A 24885-nucleotide genomic window follows, 5' to 3' on the forward strand; every position below is an offset into this window, starting at 1 on the left:
GGCGCGGCCGTCCTTGCACTCTGCCGGCCTTGGCTGTCCCGGGGGATTTGGGCCTTTTCTGCGTGGAAAGCCGCGGGGTTCGGGGAGCCGGGGCGCGCCCACCGTCCTCCAGCCCTGGGTTCCCCAGGTCCCCGCGGCCAGCGCCGCAGCCCCGCTGCCTCGGTCCCCGCCCAGCTCTTCTCCCCCAGCCCCCAGCGGGCCGCGCTGAAACCCGAGCGCGAGGGGGCGGAACGCGAGACGGCTGGGGCAGCGGGGCCGCGCCGACATTGGAGGCGAACTGGGTGATGGATGGCGAGGGAGGGGCGCGCGGGGAGGCGGGGCGCGCCGGGCGCCCGCGGCCGAGGTGGACCGAGCCTCCCGGCTCGCTGCTCCCGCCGGCGGAGCGAGGCTGCCCTTTCTCCGCAGCGTGATTTATTTTGTTCTTTTCTTCTGAACTCTTCTTCCAGGGAGAGGCTAGTGGTAACAGGCCGAGCTGGATGGATGGGTATGGGGAGAGGGGCAGGACCTTCAGCCCTGGGATTCTGGCCGACCTTCGCCTTCCTTCTCTGCAGCTTCCCCGCAGGTAAGGCACTGCCCCCGACCCGGGGACAGCCGGCCGGGCGCGCGGGGCCCGCTCCCCGGGTCTCCTCGCAGCGCCGGGCCACAGGTCGGCGAGTCGGAGCTCAAGTTCGCCGGCCCCCCACCTCCCATCTCCACGCGTCTTTGTTTCTCCCGCGTCCCGCCGAAGGCGCAGTGGATGCGGCCGTGGGGACCTGGGGGGACCCCTCCCAGGCTATAATGAAAAAGAGCCAGGCGGGGAGGTCGCAGGCGCCGGGGACGTCTCCCAGCTTCCGAGAAAAAGGGGGTACCGGGATGCGCCCCTTAGGGGCCCCCGAGAAGGGGGAGAGGAGGAGGCACGGACTCGGAGCAGGGGGCACTTTCTCCAGCTCCTCGCCCAGCAGTTTGCAAACCTGCCGGGTGCCCAGGGGTGGAGCTGGGGGCGCCCCTGTGGTCCCAGGCCTGACCCGGACCGCCCCCTCCCACGGGGCCCCGTCCCTCCGCCCCGCGCTCGCCCACGCGGGGAAGCCCACGGACTGGGCTACGAAGGGCCCTTATTCCTGTTTGATAACATTCCGCGTCGCCCCCTGTTTGTTTTTATTGTGTCAGAAAGGGAGAGAATTTCAGAATTAAAGCTGAAAAAGCCCATCTGTTTCCAATGAATCCCCCATAGTTTTTCACAATGTTTTTGGCAGATCGCTGCTTTCAAATTCCTCCGAGCCCGGACCTCTTGTTTTTGTTGGGGGAAGGGAGACCAACTCCACAGAGAAGCATTTGTTCCTTCCCAAACGCTCCAGTTTCTTTACTTTTTTTTTCCCCCCCTTTCGGAGGGGGAGGGGGAGGGGGAAGGCACGAAACTTAAATCCCGGGTCTGTTTTCTTTATAATGTTTCAAAAAGTTTATTCCATTTTTGCCATATGCTACTCACAGCCTGGAAATGCCAGTTAAACCCTTTGTACCCATTTTCCCCTTGCTAAAAATACAAATAAACCCAGCGTCACGGGTCAAATGGTCCCCGATGCAAGGCGGGATTTCCCGGCTGTTTCCATTGTGCTGCGGGATGCCGAGGTGTCTTTTTTGCAAAAATGAGAGCCTGTTTCGCTCCGCAGGCGGAACGGATCCGCAGCCGCAGCGCTCTACCGAGCTCTGCAAGAAAGGACTTGAGTTAGACCGGGATTGGGTTGTTTTGTTTTGCTCCTCAGCCAACTGGGTTTCAGGAACTGGCAGAACTGGGCAGTCCGGACTCAGCCTGGCTGTAAGTTGGGGCTCCCGGTGGGAGGACATGCAGGCAGCGGTAAGGGAGGAGGAATCCGTTTACCTTCCCGCCCCAGCCCTGCTCCGGGGCCCCCCAAAACCCACCCGCCCCCGCGCGCCCCAAGGGCGTCCCCGGAGAGTCGCAACCTGCTCGCAGCCCTGGATTCCATTGGGGAGGCCCCGGCCAAAGACAAAATGGGGGGTGTCAATGCCTTAAAGAGCCTTTAGACCCCGTGCACCCTCGCCCCAGAATATTACAACCTCCATAGAGGGTCAAGCAGCAGGGAGTCCTACTTTCCCTCCCCCCCCCTTTTTTTTTTTAAAAAAAAGGCAGTTTCCCCACTTATAGAAGGTTTTGGCTGAAAGGCTGATTTGGGTGCCTCCCAAGAACTAAGAAAAGAACTAAGAAAATAAAATTTGAAATGATCCTCTTCTTAAAAAAAGAAATCCCCCTTTTAGAGATGCAGAAGTTTGCAATGTGTGTGCATCTCGGTTTGGTCCAGATAAAGATCCAGCCCATTGGAAGTTTTATCAGATGGGTTGATAAATGGCTTTTGTCCCTTAGCTGCCATGGGGGATGTGATCTCAGCTTGGAGCTGAAATTGAGAAGGGGGGCTTAGAAGCCCTTAAAACAACACCTTCCCACTCTTAAAGCGGCAGCACTTGTTAACTTCTTGGGCTGGAGGGAGAGGAAGGGAAGGGCTGGCAGGAGGTACTCAGAGGTCGGAGGGAGCTGTCAGGGCTGGGTGGTGGAGTTTTGCTGTTTTCATCTCTCCATCTTAAAAACTTTATTTTAAAAGTCTCCCCCATAGTCTGAGGAAAGCTGGTTATATAATTCACAACCCGAATTCCATCACTTGTTTCCAAGAAGCCCATTTCTTTTTGGCTTCAAGGCTGGTAACTAAAACCTGGCAGATAGAGCAGATAGCTGTTGCACTGTCATGCCAACTGGCTAATGTTTCTTCTAATTTGAGGCCTTGACAGCCGCATTTAGTCAAAATTGCCCACCTTGCTGAAAACTGAGCTTCCAGTATGCCCGCATGAAATAATACACTGGGGGCTCTGAAAACATGTGTGCTCCAGAAACCTGGGTCAAGAAGACAGTTTCTTAAGAGATGAAATGGGTCATTTCCACCACAAAGAGGTGGACTGTTGGCAGAGGGGCTGCTTGGGGATAAAGTCAGAGAACCTGCAGGTCTGGTGGGGAGCTGGGTGGGCGTTAGAGAAGAAAAAAAAAGAAAGCACTGGAGAGAGTCAGGGGCCCTGTGTGCCAGCCCCTCCCTCTAAAGACAGGTGGAATCTGGCTGGAGCAGCCTCGTGAAAGCATAGGCTTGTTCAGTGCTAGTCGACTTGAATGGCTTCCAGGAGTAAACCCATAGGAGTGCAAATTAAATTGGACATAGTTATGTGGAGAAAGATGCCTTAACCTCTGCTAGACTGAGAGGGTTTGTGTCTTTTGAGAGTGTTTACATGTACTCAGCGTGCGTGGCACACCTCCTGTGGTCCTGACACAGGGACAGCATTCGGGGCCCTCATCTGAGCAAGGCTGGCGTCCGCCTTCAGTACTGGTGGAAGGACAGGGGCCCTTCGGTGTCCCTTGGGCTATCAGGGTGTCTGCATGGACCATGCTGTGCCTTCAGCAGATGGACAGAGTGGCCACTGCTGTGGTCTAGCTGGGAGGGGAGTGGGTGGCAGGAGGCCAAGAAGGACTTCTTAGGAGAGTCTTTCACTAATAGCATCTGCTTCAAAACACAATTAATAGATACTTTTTTAAACTTTGAAACCACCCTGGCTTAATAAAACAGATTTCCAAGAGGAACCCGTCAAAGTCATATGTTGTAGACACGCTGGCATGCTTCCCATTGGCTACATATGAGTGCTATACTCCAGCTTGGTGGTTCTCAAAATGTGGTCCTTGGACCAGCAGCATCAACCCCCTCCCTCCCCCTGCCCCCGGAACTTGTTAGAAACCTACTGAAGCTGATGTTCTGGGGGTGGGATGCACAGTCTGTACTGTAACAGGCCTTCCAGAGGGTTCTGATGCCCCTCAAGTGTGAGGACCACTGTTCTAAAAATTATGGCCCTGGGCCTTTCCTTTTTCCTCTTTCCCCTTCCTTTTAAACCACAGCTGTTTTAGAAAGATTAGTCCTCAGCGGGGAAACTAAGGCTTGCAGAGACCCAAGTCCTCTGCTGTACCAAAGTACATCTATGTCATTGCAGAGATGAGAATATTTATCTCGGAGCTGCTATTCAAAATTGTACAAGCAAGTCAACCTACTTACCATGTTATCGTCCTCCCAGTAGGACTTTGTGTCCCAGAGGGAAAGACTGAAATGAGTCCCATTGCAAGAGCCAGATGGCAGCAGCGTCAGCCAGTAGGCTGGTGTGTGCCACACCAAGGGGCCTGCAGGACAGAGCCCTGGCTCCCAGGGAGGGCCTGCAGATGGTTGGCCCCTTTGGCCCTGAGGATGAGTTGGAGAGTAAGGATAGGATCTGTGGTCTTCTGGTTTAAGAAGGGAAACCTCTGCAAGGTTGGAGAAATTGCTAGCAGTCACCCCAGTGCCCAAAGGAGAACTGGGGAGAGGTGATCCATGGACTCAGATAAGGTTGCTCCATGAGATGGGGAACTGGGGTCCCGGGTCTCTGTGGAGGTGAGAGGATCGCGTGGGGACCACTTTACATGTCGGAGGTCATATGGTTCCTGCTAAAATTTCCCTCTCGGGTGCAATGTGCAAGACCCTCAGCAGAAGTGGGCAGAAAACCCCAGTTTATGTTTGGTTGAGTGATTGGGGGTGCCATGCCGCTGTAATGCTTGGCTACACTCAACCTGCCTAAAATTGAAGGCACTGTTTCTTCTAGGGTAACCAACTCATCTCAGTGGACCCAGGACTTTCCACTGTTCTAAAATTGAGAGTCCCGTGGTTTTAGAAGCCCTCTGAGTCCTGGGCACACCAGGATGGTGGGTCTCCCTAGACTCTCCTCCTGTCACCTGCACTAGTGCCTGGCCTGTGTCTGTTAGACCCCACTGCCCAGAACCGTTAAGTCCTGGCTGTGAAGTGGCCTCTCCCTCCTGTCCGTTCACCTGGCGCTGGGCCTCCTTCCTCCACCCTTTCCTGCCTGTGCCCGTTGTCACCTGCAAGCAGCTGAGCTTGGACCTGCCTCCCAGGTGCCCCACCGTCACGCTCCAAGTTGCCAAATGAATCGCTCTAAAACTCCTGCTCAGGCACTCACAGCTCCCTGTGGCCCTCTTTGGAGCATCCAGAAGGGAGGACCCTCTGGCATCTGGTCCCAACCTCATCCCTGGCCTCATTCCCTGGCATGTCCCCAGGCTCCGGGTCCTTCCTGGTCTCCCCATACTCTGTCACCACCCACCACATCTTACCGGTGGGCAGCCCCCAGGCCTTGCTGATGCCCCTGCCCAATTTGGAATGGGAGTGCCCACTAGATTAAAGCCCAAGGCCAGTGCCATCTATTGGGGTCCAGTGCCGTCCCTCCAGTGACCTGGGTACCTGTCACCTTGGCTGCTGACGCCTGTGCTTCCTCTTGGCCTTTTTGCTTCCTGGGTCTTGGGTTTTTAATCCTCTTCTAAATCACTGGAGCTGTTCATAAGGGCAGGAACCCCATTTCCTGTTTCTTTATACCCTTCTCCTTGCTCTGCAGCCCAAACACACCCGGCACAATCTTGGAAACTACAGGACCCTTAGGGTTTTTGTGTGTCTGTTTGTTTTTTGCTCAACAGGCAGAGACCACAGGGTTTGGGGTGGGGGTTGGGGGGGGTGTCCAGATTCCCCAATCTTTTTTTCAAAAAATTTGTTTCTGCTTATAAAGACAATAGTCTTTTTTTTTTTTTTTTTTTTTTTTTTTTTGCGTACGCGGGCCTCTCACTGTTGTGGCCTCTCCCGTTGCGGAGCACAGGCTCCGGACGCGCAGGATCGGCGGCCACGGCTCACGGGCCAAGCCGCTCCGCGGCATGTGGGATCCTCCCAGACTGGGGCACGAACCTGTGTCCCCTGCATCAGCAGGCGGACTCTCAACCACTGCGCCACCAGGGAAGCCCGACAATAGTCATTTTTAAATCTAAAGACCGAAAAGGATAAATAAGAAAATGAAAATAACCCAAATTCCAATCTCCCACAGACTACCATCACTAATTGACATTCATGAATAACCTTCAAGACATAATACCTTCATATTGTTTTCTCCAAAATATGATCATTTGAAGAAGAACAACAATTTTTAAAGCTCTTCCGTTTATTGAGTAGCCACATATACCAGGCACTCTGCTAAATACTTGAAATGTGTCACCTCATGAGATGGTCACCCCTCCCCTGTGAGCATCATTCCCACTGTATCGATGAGGAACCAGAGGGTCAGAGAGGTTGCCTGGCATCACACAACTTAGTGGCAGAGCCAGGAGTAGACCCAGACCCCTGTGCTTTTCCATGTACCAGATTTGGGGTAAACACACTCATTAAACGTGCTCAGTAGCATTTTACACTTTGAGCTATGTAGCATATAAGGCTTTAAGGTGGGGGAAAAAGAATAAGAAACTTTGGAGATATGATTAGACAGCAGAATGAAGAGTGACCACACTCCTCCATGGATCTCACATTGTTGCCTCTTCCCAAAGGCCCTCTCTGCTCCCTGTCTATCCCTGTCTTAGCATTCCAAAGCACATGCCACCCAGCCGTAGGTTGGGAAAACAACTTTGGCAGCGCTATCATGGGGCAAATTTTCCCAAGTCAGATTTGTGTCTTTTGGGTTTTGCTTATTTATTCATTTCACTTAGCACTTCACCTGGGCAGTCATTAAAGTGATCCCTCTGCGCCCAAGTCCCTGCAGAAAGGAGCCCATTATTGCTCCCCACGCTAAGGAATGTCCCATGAACACAGGCTCACACTCGGGTGTGCACCAGCCAGGCGTGTGCCCTCCCAGTGCATGAGGAAGGTGGAGGAAGGCCTGCCTGCAGATGGAAGTGGGGGAGAAAAGCCACTTCAGATGAATTTTGACCCGGAGCAGCCAAGCAGATGAGCCCAGGGTTACTAGAGGCAGAACCAGAATGGAAAATTATCACCTCTAGAGCCAGTCCTAGACTCAGGAAAAGGGGTTATGCCTCAAAGTAGGAAGCCCAACTGCTCGCCTACAAGCTTCATTTATACCTGAAAAGTGATGTCTTTGCCCATACCATCCTTCTCGTGGAACCCAGAGTCGCTTAGTTCTCTGCCCTAAGGCAGGGTGGTCTTGGCATGGAATCCTGTGCCCGGCCCCTTCCCGCCATGGGCCCCTCTAACCCAGAGGAGCCCTCAGCTGCCTGACTGACAGGGCTGCTTGTGGCCTTGGGCCCGAGGGTGAGCACACGTGCTTTTTAACGTTCTCTCGGCTGTTGATCTGGCTCCGTGTGGCCCCAGTGGGTGTGCCCTTTTCCTTGGCACTCGGCCTGGTTTCTTGCAGCGACTTGGCATGTGTGGAGGCTGGGACAGAGCAGCCTGGCTGGGTGTGACGAGGGGGCAGCGCCTCCTGCCTCAGCCTGGTGAGTGGCACTCGGCCACCTGTGCCCACACTTAGTGAGTTAACCACTGCTCCCCCATCTCCCCTCCTCCACTCCCTAAGCCATTGCAGATTCTCTGAGAAGCTTCCTCCTGCCCCGGGGCTTTCTTCTCGGGTAGGCAGGTCCCTGGAGGAAGCCCCTGAGAAAACTCCCAGTGCTCTCAAGGGGCGAGAGACACTTTGGAGTCACGGGCTAGGTCAGTTCCTTGGAACATTCTTAGGCTGAACTGGGAGGAATGCCTTTGAGGAAAGCTGATCGATTCTGGCTGCTTGTGGGTTAAGTAATGTAGGGTCTGCTGCACCTGGTGAAAAATCCAGTCCCTCACCTGGGTGTGTTCCTCTCGGTATCTGACGCCAGACACCTGGATGGAGCGACACAAACCCGGCAGCCACAGGCATCGCTCAAGCAAAGAGACTCCAGAACACTGCCCGGGCAAGAGCTTGCCAAATTCTGGCGCTAGATCCATCCACTGTCCCCTCCCAGCTTCGGTGCTAAGGGACAGGAGAGGGTGGAGAGTGGTCCGCTGCTTCTGCTGCTGGTGCCCAGCCTGGGTCTCCCACTGGGCGCAAGCACGTTTCCCACCTCTTTTGGGACCCACATCCCAACTCGTTGCTAAGAGGCAAGCCCCAGCGTCGGCGCTGCCTGGGACAGGTGGGCAGTGAGGACGGGGTGGGGGGCGGGTCTCAGGCCTCTATGCTGCTCCTTCCAGAGGCTGTGCAGTGAATTCTCTTTGAAGCTGCTCTCCCTCTGCTCTGCCTGCTTCTATCCTAATTAAAGCCATCGCCTCTTAAGGTTATGCCACTTCCTAAAATAGTGTTCTCATCATGCCAGGTACTTACTGAAGATGATCCAGCGGGCTCCCCACGGTCAGCGGGATTCTGGTCTGAAATCCTTAGGCTGGCGTATAGGGTCCAGTCAGGAAAACAGAAACCACATGGGGTGTTGCCACAGAGGGAACCTAATATAGGGGACAGTGTGTAGATGGGCGTGGGAGGACGGAAGAGGCCACAAGGGACCACGGAGGCACACACAGAGTTGCAGGAAGCAACTTCCACTCCTGGGTCTGGAGGGACAAAGGGAAGAGGACCTTGGGGGCCCAGGCCCTGAGGAGGGCTGCTGCCTGGCTGGTCTGGCTACTTCGGAGCAGAACCTGGCTGGGCCTCGTCTAGTGCTCCCTGGTGGTGGAATCTAACAGGGAGCTGGGTGAACGCGGAAATGGGGTTTGCTGCATCCCAGCCCCACACAGAGCAGAGAAAAGCAGTTTGAAGCTGAACGACATTTGCTTCATCGTGCCTGGCCCCAAACTTGCGGCCACACTCTCAACCATCCGGCATTTCACCTCCAGCCAGTCCCAGCAGTTCTGGAGCCACTTGGGCTTCTGGACCTCTGCCCTGCATCACCTGTCAAGTCCCACTGCCCTTCAGGACCTGGTGGAAAGGCTGCTTCCCTGATACCCTCTATGCCTCCATCCTTAAGTCTGTGTTCAAATGAACCGTGTCTTCTTCCCTGCATCCCGGTGGTCTGTGTAGCTGACTCCACCTGAGCACAGAAACCAACTGGGGCTTGTTCCAGGAATGGCAGGAAGCACCGTGCCTGGCACCTAGTGGGGTCCAGAACCTTCAGCAAGTCCATGAATCCAGGCAGTTACCCTGCGAACCACAGAGTCGCGCAAAACCAACGTGACTGTGGGGCTTGCATTCAAACGAGCCTTATACTCCTTTAAGAAGAGGCAGGTTTTTCTCTTTCCCGGCTCACTCCACCCCTCCTGCAGGGCAACTGAAACCTGATCTAATCCCTTTGCGCGAGGGTAATTTATTGGTCTATTGGGCTTTTCTTGGTGGCAAATTGCATTGTCTTTATTCCTGGGTTCAGGCTGAGGAACGGCTCCTGCATTCCTAAGACTCCTTTCTCAGGGCCGAGCCTTCACACCCCGTGGCGCTCAGCAAAATAAGTTTTATTGGGCTTCTTTGTTATGCAAACAAGGCGGTAATAATCAGGCTATTATTCTGAAAGATTGGGCTTGATTAACAGTTCAAAGGAGGTCTCTGAAATCGGCTAATGCCGCGCTGGTGCATAAATATTTTCATCCTGCCTGGGTTGGTACAGCTGCAGCTTCCAGCTCCTGGCTGCCGCCGCCCACCCCCTCCCCCGTCTTTCTGCTCCAAGAGTAGCTGGGTTGCTATTTAAAGGAAGAGAATTAAGTCAGGCAAGCCCTGCGTGGCTGTGATTTCTCTCTGCTGCATCTCAGACCATGAGGAAGGCAGTCTGGAGCCTACCTCCTGCAGAAGTGAAAGGTTACAAATGTGGGGTGCCGGAGTACAGATGCTTTGAGTGTAGAGTGTGGGAGTCAGGATTCTCAGGGAATTTGCAGGCAGGAGGTGGCACCCTAGCTGGGGCATCGATGGTTGACAGTTCAGTGAGGCCCAGAGAGAGGAGTGGCCAGAGGGTGAGACCAAAGAAGGTGACACAGGGAAGCCAAGGGGCCATCTCCAGTATTTGCAGTGTTACATTTGAGCCTTTTCTGTGTGGCTCTGGAGAAGGGCCAAAGCCCCACGGATCTCCCTGGGGGGCAGATGTGGGTCCACAGCTGGAGCTGTCCAGAGCAGGAGGGGCCAGCCCTGCCCAGCAGAGTCCCATTGGCAGCGGAAGCCGGACGCCCACGGGGCAGGGATGCTGCAGGCAGATTTCCTGCCATGGGGGCTGGCTGGAGGTACAAACTGGTGACCTGTGGCATCCCTCAGGCCCCAGGTTCTAAAATTCCATGGTGCGCCTTGGGGAGCCCACATGGAGTTTGGTCACCAAGTGATCATTAGATAAAGTGATCTTAACAAAGTCAATTGCACAGAGAAGTGGGAGCCCTGGCCTTAACTGCACAAATTGGGAGCGAGTGGGTCCGGTGGTTGCCCAGGGTCCCAGCCTGTACCTCACCTTTTGAGCCAAGCGTCCGGCATCATGGGGCGCCAGAGGGAATCGGGTTTCCTGGTGGTGAGTCTGTCTGGCCACTGTCTTTGCAGCCTCTGGATTCTCTTCTGTTTGTTCCCTAGTAGCTAATCCCAAAAGTTCTACGTCTCAAGAGGCTTGAGTCAAATCAAAACATGCCTAATAGGCTTCCGAGGAGCATAAAGTCTGTGCAGGGGTCTTTGCATTTTCCTGGGTGTCTGAGGTGGAGCTCCAGGTACCAAGGGTCAGAAGGGGCCCCTTGAGAGCTGCCCCCTGCCCGAGGACACAGCGTCTGAGATGGAAATAGGAGCTCAGGAGAACTTTAATCACCTGGCTGTGCACACATGGGCTGCCGTGGCACCATGGCGAGGTGGCTGTCTGCAGGAGCCAGGCAGGAACAGGGCAACCGGTCGCCTTCTGTCGCACTGAAAGCACCAAGGAAGCCGCGCTCAGAAAAGCTCGCTTCCTCTTCCCACTCACACGAGTTGCAGTAAAAGATGTTTCAAACTCTCGGACTTTCCTCTCCTTCCTTCTTCCTTGAACACTCACATCAGAAAAGCCCAAGGTTTACTGCCTGGAATTCAGGTCTTTCTTTTCTTTTCTTTTTTAAGATACGGCACATAAAAATCAGCCCCTCTGGGGTCTCTTTGGCAGGTGACGCCACGGTCCAGAGCTTTTCCTTTTGATGCTGGGCCAGGTTACATTCAGGTCCCTGACCTGGGTTGGGGAGCCTTCAGCCTATGATTTACTGGAGTGGAACACAGGGCGGCAGGATGACTCCATGGGGGTCAGGGCCCCTCGGCTCGCCACCCGTGGGGACCGTCCAGCCCTGGCATCCCCAGCACCCTTCCCTGAGGCCCCCAGGAAATGATGGCAGATGGGCCTGGGAGAGCTGCGTTACCACCTGGAGAGAGGGCAGAGGGGATCTCCCCCCAGTTCTGGTCCCAGCTCTCGTTACTCTCAGTGGCCTCTTATTACACCATTCCCCCACCCTGATCTGTAGCTTCTCCCTTATGATGGGAGCGCCTGGGGTTCCTCTTAGACCCTTAGGAAGATGTGCAAGGCCCGAGGGTTCGGGACAGCTGGGGAAACCCAGGACATCGGGGAAATGTGGCCCCAGGCATCATGGTCCTGGACTGATCTAGGTGGGCTGCGGGGCTGGGCCTTTGGGTGTGAGTAGGCAGTGGACAGGAAGAGCTGCCCTGACCCAGCTGATCTGAGTCAAGGCAGAAGGGCAGATGGGAGCACCAGCCAGGGCCCTAACCTGAGGAGGAGGGTGGAGGGCTGAGAACAGTCCCTGGGATTCACTAGGGAAGAGGCAGTGGGAGGGGCCGGCTCCCATCCAATGTCCTTCCATCCCCTGCCTGGTGACTTTTAACCTCTGACCTCACAGGGGGGTTGTATCTGTCCCCCTCTGAGATCTTTGTCGGGGACCTTATTTGTTGAGTGCCCACTGGGTCCCAGGCACGCCAAGTACATCTCCTCAATCCTCAGCAGCTTCTGAGGTGGGTGTTACCTCCACTTCACAGATAAGGAAACTGAGGTCAAGTCCAATTCCCACAACTACTCGTAGGGGACAGAGTGGGACTCTGGACCAGACACCCTCCCTCCGGCGCACACTCTGCCCGCCATCCCACGCGACCAGCGTCGCCTTCAGACTTCCCCACTTGGGGCCCAGCCGTGGGCGATCGCATCGAAAATGTTCTCCAGAGGGTTGAGAAATGGGATTGGCAGGACTCCAAGCTCAGCCCCTCTACCGCCACCGCCCCGCCGGGATGGAGGCCGGAGGGAGGCCCTGGGTGCAAGGGCAGCGGGAGAGCACCCCCTGTCGCCGCCTGCAGGTGGTGGGCGGGGCTGCCATGCGCCTTCTGGGGGTGGCCGGTTGCTACCTGTGGCTCAGGAGGGGGAGGGGAGCAAGGGGCGGGGCCACGGTGAACGGAGAGATGAAAGGCCTTGTCTCCGAGCGCTGACAGCCTGAGTGCCCCGGGCCGCTCAGTGTTGGCAGCTGGGTCGCAGCTGGGCTTGCTCCTCGGGAGGCCGGTCTCCTCACTGCCCCCTCTGCCTGCAGCCCCCCGCCCCCCACCCCCGAGAAGATGCCCCGTTCACACATTCCAGACCTGCGGGGGGGTGCTGGGGGGGGCGGGCAACTTGGCCCCTCTGGGACTGGCTGTTGAAGAGAAAATGACCCCCAGAGCACCTGACAGCGATGCAGACCTCAGGCCCACTGGGCCCGGCGGAGGCACAGCCCGGTGGCTGGTGGGCACATTCGAGGAGCGCGGCTCTGAACAGATCCACTCGATGACCCCAGAGCACTTCAGGGACTCCTTCTGGGGGCACCGGAGTGGGATTTCGGTCATGCATTCCAGACACACCAGAGAGCTCTTTAGCTGAGACACTGCTCTGAGCCCAGGTGTCAAGGCTGTGCAGACAGCAGACCCCCCGTCGCCCGTTTGGGGGGAATAGAGCCACGCATGACGGGGGTCGGGAATGGGACGCCCCCAACGCGTCCCACGCTGTCTGTGTGCAGGTTGGCCCTGCCCACCCCCTGGCTGCACCCTGAGAAACAGGCCCTGGAAACTAGTCTGTGGAGGCAACGCCGCGGAGCGTGTGGACCATGGGCCTCCTGGCGGGTGGCGGTCTCTCAGCATTGCAGGAGGGGTCCTCAGGGAGAGGCTGAAGCCCACCTGTGGCGGCGTGTGCCCTTGAACCACCCAGGGGCCGGTGGAGGGAATCATGAATGCGCCAAGGTTGTCCGAGGTCTTGGCACTGCCAAGGGCCTGGACTCTCAGGTCTGAGGGGCTGGATTCACATCTAGCTTCCTCCTCACAGCGGAACCTCAGGCAAGAAAGTCAGCCTCGCTGAGCCTGGCTCTGCTCTCTGGGAGGCAGGGATGCTGTAGTGCCCACCCGTGAGGCTGCCTGGGGCCCCGAATGAGGTGAGGCCTGCAGGGCCCAGGCCACTGAGCCTGGAACAGAGTCAGTTAGCTGGGACTTCAGTCTCTGCCACCCCAGCTTGGCTCTGGTGGAGAGCTGAGGCCAGCACAGCCCTGCGTGTGGTGCAGTGGTCTGGCTGTAAAGGGACGGGCACTGTCTTTTCTGTCCTTTGGGCGTGGCGAGGACCAGAGGGGGACCCAGGGCTGGTGGGCCAGTGGGCAGTGGGCAGAGCCAAGGTAGCTGCCACTCAGCACGAGGCCTGAGTCCCTTTGGGGTGGTTTCCTCTGAGATGCCTACCTCCAGAATTCTGAGAAAGCAGAATGGCAGGTCAGCTCACCTGTAATCACCGAGGCTACTGGAGTGGGCATTACAGGGAGGCCACAGACTAGAGGTGGAGGGTTGGCAGCTGCAGCGGCCAGTTCCCCTGACCTGTGTTCCTCCATGCTGCTTGTTCTCCACGGCATCCTTTCCACACACACCCCCACCTCGAGGCCCCCTTTACCGTCTCCCACTCAGGCCACAGTAGCATTTGCAGCCCACAGGGATGTTGGGCCCTTGGGCATCTTCTACAGGTTGGGAAATCATGAAGATGGCAGGGCCAGAGAATCTTCTAGCCGCCTTTCAAAGGAGACCTGGGCCAGGAACATGGCTCTGTCGGAGGGCGACCACACAGGGGGTCTCCCTGGACGGGCACCTCTTCACAGAGTTCACCACCTATCATTTACCGGATCTGCTTCTTTAGGTCAGCATGCTTCTTCAGCTTAAAATGGGAAATCTGTAGCTCTTCTATCAAATCTGTTTTACTTTTCCTAATACATATTTAAATATGTGGCTTCTCAAGTGAAAAGAAGAATGCTCACCCAGATACCTCCTGAAATGACCTTGTTTACCAGAGGTGTGACAAATACAGGTCAAGTTAGTGGAAAAGCCTGAATTTTAGGATAAGCACAGTGTTTACCAGATGTGTGACTTGGGGCAAGTCACATCAGCTCCAGGAGAACGGTGCCCGCACCTGCAGAGGTGGGAGAGCTCCATGAGCTAGGTGGCCCAGGCATCCAGGTACAGGGCCTGGCAGCACAGACCAGGGCCACACGAGGCAGCTGCCCGGATGGTTCTTTTGCTAGCCTGCTCTCATATACTTCTGTCCCTGCTTTTAGGCACAACTTGATTTTATAGGTAAAAAGCCAGTGACAGAGAAGTAAACTGACTTTTCCAAGGTTAAGAGCCAGATTAGTGGTCGAGCCAGGAGTGGCTGGAACAAGCGCCTCCTTCCCCTCTGTTGATTGGGCTGAGACACCAAAGGCTGCACCTCGCAGCTGGTCTGCTGGCCCCTTTGCACCTGGAAGCCTGTGTAGAAACGTCCCTCCTGCTGCCACTTCTGGTCACTACGGGCCGTGCAGAGGAATCCAGGAGGCTGGGAAAGGGCAGGTTCCATGTGTCTAGGTACAAGATGCAGGTGTGTTGAAGTCACAGTTCTCAGGCATGATAATTATCTGTAGCTAATTATCACTAAGGTCTCAACGCTTGTAAGTGACCTTAAAAAAAAAAAAAAAAAAAGCATGAATTACAGCAGATCCAAGGTTGCCACTCAGTTGCCTCCCAGCTTGCTGTCCTGAGCAGGATCATGGGGGATGGAGCTACGGAGACCAAAAGGGAAGCTGCCCTCCATCTGCAGACGAAGTGACAGAACCGGGCCCTCTGTGACCAGGGCTAATATAATGATCACACTAGCCAACATCCATTGAGCTTCTGCTCTGTGCCCGGTGCCGGGATAAGTCCTTTAACACTTTCAGCAACCTCATAGGGTGGATACTATATTACCCCATTTTCTAGATAAGTAAAATGAGGCACAGAGAAGTTAAATGATTTGTACAAGGTCACACAGTGGCAGAGATCAGAACACATACTGAATAGCGGGGCTTAATTCCCTGCCAGATTTCTTTTGTTGTGCCAAAATTCTTGGCAGTAGTTGTGAAAGTGTCAACAGACGCCAAAGGCCCAAGGGTGGGCAGAGAGCTTGCGGTGGGGGGCTGGGGGCGGGTGCCAGTAGTCCAACGCCAGGCCTTTCAGCCTGCAGGTCCACAGGCCTAGCCACTCAGGGTTATTACCGTTGCGCAGAAGAATCGGGAAAGTGGGAAAGGCAGGTTCGGCCCCTGCAGGAACTCTTCCAACGTCTGAGATGAGGCGTCCTTTGTCCCTTGCACGTGCCCTGCAGCCCTGGCCCAGGGGGGTGGAGGAGGCCTGGGCTCACCACTCCCAACGTGACAGCGCCTCCCTTCCTGTATCCGCAGCCACCTCCTCGTGCAAGATCCTCAAGTGCAACTCTGAGTTCTGGAGCGCCACAGCGGGCAGCCACGCGCCGGCCCCGGACGACGCCCCCGAGTTCTGCGCAGCGCTGCGCACCTACGCCCTGTGCACGCGGCGCACGGCCCGCACCTGCCGGGGGGACCTGGCCTACCACTCTGCCGTCCATGGCATCGAGGACCTCATGAGCCAGCACAACTGCTCCAAGGATGGCCCCACGTCGCAGCCGCACCTGCGCACGCTGCCGCCGCCACTGGGGGACAGCCAGGAGCGCTCGGACAGCCCCGAGATCTGCCACTACGAGAAGAGCTTCCACAATCGCGCGGCCGCCCCCAACTACACGCACTGCGGCCTCTTTGGGGACCCGCACCTCCGGACTTTCACAGACCGTTTCCAGACCTGCAAGGTGCAGGGCGCCTGGCCGCTCATCGACAATAATTACCTAAACGTGCAGGTCACCAACACACCGGTGCTGCCTGGCTCAGCCGCCACCGCCACCAGCAAGGTACGGGGGAGGGGGGCTGGGGGTGGTGAGGCGGGTCAGGGCAACAGGCCCTGCCGTCAGGAGGGCCCGGACTTTCATCCCCCAGACCCAGACGCCCCCTGACCTGCCATGTTCCTCTCGTCGGTAACTGAGCAAATTATTTAGGAAGGAATGTTCTGGACGTTCTTTGTCATCAGGTGAACTACCCTGGAGCCACCTCTGCCCTTTGCCCAGAGTGCAGTGTTTCTCAAACTGCTGCTGTACACCGTCCACTAGGGGTCTTTGAAATCAGCATTCTGGCGTCAGAAGCTAACACACAGGCATAGTTTGGGGGTGGGTCTGGGTTGGGGGGCGCAGGGTGGAACAGGATAGCCAAACCTAGCCTATATTAAGGCAGCTTGTGGTGAATGCTTTCCAAGTGCAAGAGTAAACATTTAGGAAACTTAGTTTCTGTTGTGTGCGTTTGTTCATGTGCGTGCACATTGGGTCTAGCTGTAAATAAGATGGATTTCTTACTAGGGTTAATAGTCCAGAAAGTTTAAAAACACTCCCAGAGCATTCAGTTTCAAACTTCTGGGATAGTCTTCTCTTGCCCCAAACTATATTTTCGTAGAACTCCGGTGTCAAATCCCAATAAAGAGGAGCCGATATGCAGGTATGTTTCTGTCGTTATCATCACGGAGCTTACCGTCCAGTGGGATCAAACCCTGCCCCAGACAAGCGGACCCAACAGCCTCCTGGAGGTGACGGTCCTGCCCAGGGGTTTTCATTGTGGCTGCACATTTACGAACCGAGCGGATTTTAGAAGATGGTGGTTCTGGGCCCCCCAGGCCGCTCTAACACCACACCTCTGGGTAGAGGTCAGATGTGTTCTTTTTTTAAAGCCCCCAGTGATTCTGGGGCGTGGAGGGCGTTGAGGACGCTGGTTGGAGGCCACGGCTGCTGGGTGCTGCTGGGGCCAGTCGGGGCTGCAGGGTACCATCCTGCCCTTTGTCTCTGTCCCACACCAACACAGTAAGGCTGCAGCCTCAGAGCAGAGAGGGCCATGGTGTCTGGGCACAGGGAAGATGGAACAAGTGAGGACAGGGCATCAGCCCACTGAGCACCCCCAGGGCCACCCATGCAGCCCGTCTGTCCAGGGCAGCTCCATTTAATGCATCCAAAACCTGAGGCTCTAAGAGGGAAAGTGGCCTCCCCACCCAAAGTGCATTCGGCTGGGAACCAAGCTGGGATTTCACCGGAGCCAGGGGACTTCAGAGCCCAGCATGTTCTCACTGCCAGGAGAGGAGGTTCCCATCTGGAGCCCCAGAGGCCACCGAGAGCCAATCATCTTCTGACCCAAGGAGGCTTCAGTGTCTGGGTGGCAGGACTCAAGTCCTGCTCACAGAGCCACAGCCAGAGGCAGCCATGATGTGGCCCGTGGCCCAGGCAATGGGACATTCCTGTCCACTCCAGATTCTCCCTCCCATTTTTCCAGGAGGGTCTCCCGTGACCTCACATTCAGACTCAGCCGGAGAACGTGGTCTCAGGTCCAGGATGCTGGTGGATAATCAGAGTCCAGGCCATGGGGACAACTCTACTTCCCCGGGGTCTGGGCCACCAGAACCCCTGGGGTTTCCGGTTTGGCAGCGGGTCTGTTTTCCCAGGAAGAGCACGTTGCAAGGCAGTGTGTGGGGCAGTGCCAGGCTGGCCCACAAGGGCGTTTCTGTTCCTTCTCGTCCCTCCATGCCCCAGAGGAGGACACTGAGGTGACCTGGCAGCCAGGAAAATTCCTGCCACCTCCCTCTGCTCCGGTGGCCCTTGCATGCCCACAGGGGTCTCTTCCTGGGACCAGCTGCTGGGTAGGAGACAAGCAGGCCTTAGCCCCATGGATGCTCTTACAGGCCTTTGGCACCAGGCCATGAAGCCTAGTGGGCAGCAAATTGCGGCCAGGGCTCCCTCCTCCCCCTCGCCCCTCTCAGCACTCCACAGACTAAGGGGGGCCTGAATCAAGGTGCCGGCTGCCTTCTCTGCAGTGGCCGCCTTCACCTACCCGCCTCCCTCCCTAGAGCCAAGATAAATGAATGCCTGGAGCCTGAGGCTGTGGCTTCTAAATTCAGCAGCAAACACACTGTGGAAGGGGACCCCGCCTCCCTGTCCCAAGCTGGCAGGGGGCGTACAGGAGGTCTGAGGGTGTGAGGGGGCTGTGGACCTCAGGAGGCCTACCCCTCCTGACAGGGGTGGTGTAAGCATCAGATGTGATAACAGACCTGGGAGGAATTGTGGTTAGTGACCAGCAAGGGGGGCTTGCTGGCCCCTTTGACTGGAGGTGAAAGCTAGAGAAGGAGCCTTTGGGTCACATACTAGTGGGTTCTGCAGGCCGGAGTGAGGTGCCTGGGCTTAGAACCCCTGGATACCACCCTCGGCTCTCTATTGGCACACAGTGGGACCCTGAGCTCAGCAAGGCCGTCCACAAACCAAATGGCTTATTCATTCATTCATTCATTCATTCATTCATTTGTTCTTGTATTCCATTCATTCACTTAGCCCACATTTTTCAAATGCTCACTCTGTTTCAGGCTCACTGCTGGGCACTGTGGCCAGCAGAACTGCCCAAGTAGGCATGGGAGTGCCTCCCTTCCTGTCCCAGCATGAAGCTTCCAGAAGGGTCTGGGGCTCTGCAGCAGAGCCCCTTGATCAAGCCAGCCCATTTCCGCGGTGACCTAGGGCCACCTTGATCTTCCCAGCAGGTGAAGAGTTTTAGCAGCCTTCTCTTATCTCCCCATCAGCCAGGAGGCAGCACAAGGCTCTGCTGGAGGCCGGGCAGTGACAGGCTCCATGTCCCTGGCCAAGCCAGTCTCAGGCCTCAGGGCCAACTGGGGTCTCATGGTACCTGGGTGAGAGGCATGGGTGGCTGGTTCCCCAGTGCCCTCGGCCTGCCTCTGCCTGTTCTCTTGGGCCTCCATTACTCAGGTGTGTGTGTTCCTTCGCTGATTCAGAAAACATTGACCAAACAGCTCTTCTGTGCCAGCCTCTGTGCTCGGCGACGCCTCCGTCTCAGCAGCTCCCAGGCTAATAGTGGAGCACAAAGATCAGCCACGGGATGCTGGTGATGGGTGCTGGGGCAGCCGGATGCTGAGGGTCTTGGGGCGGGGGGCTGGCCCACGCACACAGAGCACTGGGGAAGGCCTCCTGCCTGCCCTTGCCCTGAGCTTGCCCCCGAAGGACAGGACGGGAGAGGGCAGCAGCAGAGCCAGGCAGAGTGTGGGCTTTTATCCCCGAGGTGGTGGAACCTGGGCTTTTGTGATTTCCCACTCCCCTCAGCCGTGGTGCCTTGCCCAAGAGCACGGTATTCTCATTGTCCAACCCTGCCTAGCCCTCTGTTCTTGTGGAGGGTCGAGATCTAGCGTTTTCCAGCCCAAGCTGACATTTCAACTTCCTGTTCCCATGGGACTGCCTCCCATGCCCACCCCCTGCTCTGTCTTCCTCTTTCTGGCTGCGCGGGTGGCACCCCCGCGCAGGGGGTGAGGGGAACTCACCCTTTTGAGCCTCAGGGAGGAGGGGAACTCGGATCTCGGTGCCTCCCCCCACGGCGGCCCCCTTGCATGTTCCCCCTTGCACTTCCATTCCATCACACGGCATCCTTCATGCGCTTAGTCTGTGACATCACCTTCCACCCCCCCAGTGTGAGCACCGTGAGGACAGGGGTCTTGGGTTGTTTCCTCCCCTCACGTGGACACAGCTCCCAGCCCCAGGCCTGGCACACAGTTGGCGCTCCATGAATAGTTCTGATGACACTCGGGCTCTGCCCTGTGCCCAGTGGTGGAGAGGGTGCGAGCCCCTTGGGGAAAGGCGGCAGCCACGCCTGCGGCTGTGTGGGCAGTGAGCCGCCTGGCTTTCCACAGGCCCCCTTCATGCTGTTCCTTGCGGTTGAGTCCCTGGCACCGGTGCCAGGAAGAGTCAAGCAGCCTGTCAGCCTTCCAGGAGACTGTCTCCGCAAGAGATGGCAGTTAGAGTGAAACCAGCCTTTCCTGTTCCAGGGAGGCTGATGGCACTGGGAAAGCCACCCCCCTACTCCCCCGCCCCCAGTGTCTGTGTGGCCCTGCACACCAGGCAGGGACACCAGAGCCCCTCATTGCACGCCCCTCCACCCATGGCAGGACCACCCACTGCCCAGACCACCCTGGCTGGCCCACCTCCCGGTCCCCCACAGGCAGGCAGGCAGGCAGGCGGCCTTCTCATCAGGGCAGGAGCCTAGGATGGAGAGAGGAAGCAGCAGGAGGTGGATCCCTGTGAAGTCGCCGCGTTCATAGGTCTGGGCAGTGAAGGAGCGGCAGTTTCATGGGGTTCGATGATGCGTGGGGCTGGGGGCAGGATGGAGGGGCTGCAGCCACCTTGGACATCCCAGAGCGAAGCAGAAGAGCCACGTCCCGGGACCAGCCTGTGACCTCCAGGGAGGAGACGGGGAAGCAAAGCCCCGGGCTCAGGGAGCTGTGCACGCGGGCCTGCTGTGGCCTCTGGCAGGGCCTCTGGCAGGGCCTCTGGCTCTCGACCTCAGAGCACCAGCCCCTCCTCGTGTCCCATGAAGACCGCACAGAGTGCCCCCTGCACACCCGTCAGGCCCCACAGGCGCAGTGCCTTGGCCCCAAGACTTCTAGGGCCACAAGAAGGCTTTCCTTCCTTTTAAAGTCAGAAGGAAAAAACCAACATGATCCAACCTAGACTATATTAGTCTTTACACCAATGCAGTCCCAAAATGTAGCATCTTTTTTTTTAAAGAATTTTTGCTGGCATATAGTTGATTTACAATGTTGTGTTAGGTTCAGGTGTATAGCAAAGTGAGTCAGTTATACATATATCCACTCTTTTTTAGATTCTTTTTCCATATAGGTCATTACAGAGTATTGAGTTCCCTGTGCTACACAGTAGGTCCTTATCAGTCATCTGTTTTATATATAGTAGCGTGTATATGTCAATCCCAATCTCAGCCACAAATGTAGTTTTTAATGTTTCTGACAGAGGAAGGGACCCAGCAAGGCCCAGGTGCCCTGGAGTTCCCAAAAGTCATACTGTGGCCTGCCCCTCTCGGACTTCCTCTCATCCTTACATCTCTCAGGAACGGGGTGAGAAGGGCTGGGGTCTTCTCTGCGTTCCCTCTGAGGGCCCCTCGTACACTCCCTGCCTGGTCACCCCTGAGCTTTACACTGGCTTGAGGGGACGCACAGAGCAGCCGTGAAACAGAGCCGGCGACACCTCCAGCCCAGCTCTTGCTACTTTGTGGGTTTGCTCAGCCTAGAGCTTTCTGCAGCCCCTAGGCTGCCCCTCTCCAGTCCTCAGGAGTCTCAGCACCTGCTCCTGGGGCCCCCAGCCAAGGCCACTCCCTGCCGGCTTCCCCCTCCTGGCTGTGTCCCCAGCCACCCCGGAACTGCAGCCAGATACACTCCCTGGCCTGTGCCCCAGCGGCCCCTCCCCTCCCTCCGCCTGTCTTGGCCGGCCTCTCCCTGACCCTCCTGCCTGAGCTGAGGTCCTGTGGCAGCTCTCCCCTCCTTCCCTTCCCCATCAGAGCTGCTTTGGGTTTCCTCTTTGGTTTCTAGCAAGTCTGGGGCCTCGCCTTTGTCATACACCCACTGTTTGGCCAGAAATTCCCCTAGTGCTTTGCCACATTGCCCTCAACCCCGAGAGCTGTCCAGGCCATCTTCATGCCCCTCAATTGCCATGTCCCCCCGGGGTGCCCAGGCAGAGGATTTAGCCACGGCCGACCATACATGTCGTCAGCAGCCCCCCGCTCTTTGATAGAGCCCCTTCGGCCTCCAGACGTTATGAGGAAGTGTGGTACCCCAGCTGGTGAGGCCCCTCTTCTCCAGGCTTGGTGGCGGGGATAAGGGGACAGGGCCTGGGAATGGTGGCTGGGGGCCGTGAAGAGGTTGGGGCCGGGACGGGACGGAGGGGGGTGCTTTTAGCGGGAGGTCCCAAGAGGCCTGGGCACCATCTTGCCCCCATGGCCCCGCCTCCCTCCCTGGCTTCAGGCTGAGAGTCCAGCAGGAACGGGGCGGGGGCGAGTTTCCCAGTTTCCCTCATGTCTCCACCCCATCTTCCTGGTTAGGGTTACGGAGGAAAGAACAGCCAGACGTCTCACCCAGGGTGACGGGAAACACATCACCCCCCGGACTGTTGGTCTCTTGGCCCTCTCCCAGGCCTCCCACCCTATGACCTTTTGGCCAAAAATGCCCGGGGACTGGAGACCAAGAGCCTAATCCCAGCTCTGCCTCTTGCTGGCTGTGTGACCTTGGGCAAGTCACTGTACTTTCTGTACCCGAATTTCCTCGTCTATAAATCCGAGGTAATGTCACCTTCCCTGCAGCGCCGCACAGGCCCAGAAGTAATAAATGCAGCGAGTGTGCCTGTGTCTGTGGTTCTCAGGAGGACGGTTAGTGATGGAGCTGCTTAGCCCTCTGCTTCTCCAGTAGCTCAGCGCAGCCCCTCACCCCGGCTGCAGGCTCCAGCAGAAATGCACCTCGCTGCTCCCCTGGCCAGGGCTGCCCGTTAACCTGGAGCCCCCATCTCCCTTTTGCTGACCGGCACCTCCCTCCCCTCCCTCTTACTCCTGCTACTGCCAAGGCCTGGCTGGGAGACCCCTCAGCGCAGCCCTGCTGCGGTGGCCTCTGCTGACCTCTGCCTGCCTGCCTGCATGGATTTTGCCTGCTCGTTCTTTCTTTGAACATCAGTCTCTTCTACCTGCTGTTATGTTCAACCTGTGGCTTATGGTCCTTTGGTTGTGGTCCATATTCGTTTCCTATTGCTGCTGTAACAAGTACCACAAACTAAGTGATTCAAACAAACAGAAATTTATTCTCATACCCCTGAAGGCGAAAAGTCTGAAATGAGTCTTAAGGGGCTCGCATCAAGGTGTCAGCAGGACCAATCCTGGAGGCTTCAGGGGAGAGTCTGTTCATTGCTTCTTCCAGGCCTCTGCTGGTGGCCAGCATCCTTCAACTTGTGGCCACATCCCTCTGGTCTCTGCCTCTGTGGAAACCCCGCCTTCTCTTCTGCCGTCAGGTCTCCCTCTGCCTCCGTCTTATGGGGACACATGTGATTAGATTTAGAGCCCACCAGGATAATTTCTCCACCTCAGTATCCTTAACTTAATCCCAACTGCAAGAGCCCATTTGTCATATAAGGTAACATTTACAGGTTCCAGGGATTAGCACCTGATATCTCGGAGGCCATTCTTCAGCCTACTACAGTGGATAACGACCTTTCATTTTTAATTAGCCATGCTTTTCTTTTTATGGTTCCTCTCTGTATATAGTAAATGAGCTGGTTTTCTATTTAGGAGAGGAGTATAAAGTTCCCTTTCTAAGTGAAAAAAAATTTTAAGCAAAAATGCAAATTGTTTTAAAGAAAAGTATTAAATGCGTAATAGGGCAGGTGGCACTGCACAGTGACCACAGTGGGGAAGGGGCGGTCTGGGACATCCTGGAGGCTCTTGCCATCCCTCCGCTCAGTCCAGAGCATTGTAAGTATGGGGCTGGACCTTGTCCCCTCCACAGTTCCCGGCACTGCCTCACCCCCTCTCTTTGCCCCGTTGCCCTGCAGCTCACCATCATCTTCAAGAACTTCCAGGAGTGTGTGGACCAGAAGGTGTACCAGGCCGAGATGGACGAGCTCCCTGCCGCCTTCGCCGACGGCTCCAAGAATGGCGGTGACAAGCACGGGGCCAACAGCCTGAAGATTACCGAGAAGGTGTCGGGCCAGCACGTGGAGATCCAGGCCAAGTACATCGGCACCACCATCGTGGTCCGCCAGGTGGGTGGCTACCTGACTTTCGCGGTGCGCATGCCCGAGGAGGTAGTCAACGCCGTGGAAGACCGGGACAGCCAGGGCCTCTACCTCTGCCTGAGGGGCTGCCCCCTCAACCAGCAGATCGACTTCCAGGCCTTCCGAGCCGGCGCCGAGGGCCCTGGTGCCCACAGGCTACCAGCCGCCAGCCCCGCCCCCTCAGCCCCCGACACCTTCCCGTATGAGACGGCTGTGGCCAAGTGCAAGGAGAAGCTGCCCGTGGAGGACCTCTACTACCAGGCCTGCGTCTTCGACCTGCTCACCACAGGAGACGTGAACTTCACGCTGGCCGCCTACTACGCCCTGGAGGACGTCAAGATGCTCCACTCCAACAAGGACAAGCTGCACCTGTACGAGAGGACTCGGGAGCCGCCGGGCCAGGCGGCTGCCGCAGGGCTGCCCCCGGCCCCCTGGCCCCTCCTCGGCAGCCTTCTACTCCTGCCCCTGCTTCTTGTGCTGCTGGAGGCCGCCTAGGACCGAGAGCGAGGCGTCCCCGAACTGGTTGGCGACTGCACGAGGGCCAGTGGTGGCCTCCCGGTGGCCCCGCAGTCCCTGCAGGGGTCAGGAGCCCCAGCGGCCACGTACCTCCGCGCTGCCTTGGGCTGCCTGCTGGCAAGGGCTGGGGGCGTGGGACGTTCCCTCCCCTCCCCCGGGGCCCGGGACAAGGTTGTGGTGACCGGTGCTGTGACGTTTGTGACATAGAGCTGTGCAGAGGGAGAGCTGCCCCTCTCCGCCCGCCCCGCCGTGTGAATGTGCAAATCAGAGCCCCTCAGGCCTAAGCCCTCACCCCAACAGAGACACTGGGTGTGGGCAGGGTCGACCTGTCCTCACCCCTGCAATGCACTGAAACAGGCCCGGCTGACTGCTGCACGCGCATCCCGGGCCACCTGCGCCCACCCCACGCACACACACTCGTACACACTCGCACACACAAGGCCGGGGGGGCGGAGGCAGCCTCGAGGATGAACCCCTGGGCAGGGCATCCTTTCCTCTTGGGCTTTAGGACACCCCCGGGGTGCTGCTTGGCATCTTTAGAAAACTAATGTAACCCTTTGGCCAAAAAGTTG

General features: G+C 57.0%; 1 protein-coding gene across 1 annotated transcript; it reads left to right on the forward strand.

Moving 5' to 3' along the window:
- Positions 1 to 446: 446 nt before the first annotated feature.
- On the forward strand, positions 447 to 24407 carry RGMA (repulsive guidance molecule BMP co-receptor a). The gene is made up of 3 exons (XM_082618178.1): positions 447 to 562; positions 15504 to 16021; positions 23576 to 24407. The coding sequence occupies exons 1-3, from the start codon at positions 481 to 483 to the stop codon at positions 24290 to 24292; spliced, it is 1317 nt and encodes a 438-aa protein (XP_082474304.1). The 5' UTR covers positions 447 to 480; the 3' UTR covers positions 24293 to 24407.
- The last annotated feature ends 478 nt before the right edge of the window (positions 24408 to 24885 follow it).

The sequence above is a fragment of the Mesoplodon mirus genome, assembly GCF_964341445.2.
Source record: "Mesoplodon mirus genome assembly, chromosome: 4".
Classification (NCBI taxonomy): domain Eukaryota; kingdom Metazoa; phylum Chordata; class Mammalia; order Artiodactyla; family Ziphiidae; genus Mesoplodon; species Mesoplodon mirus.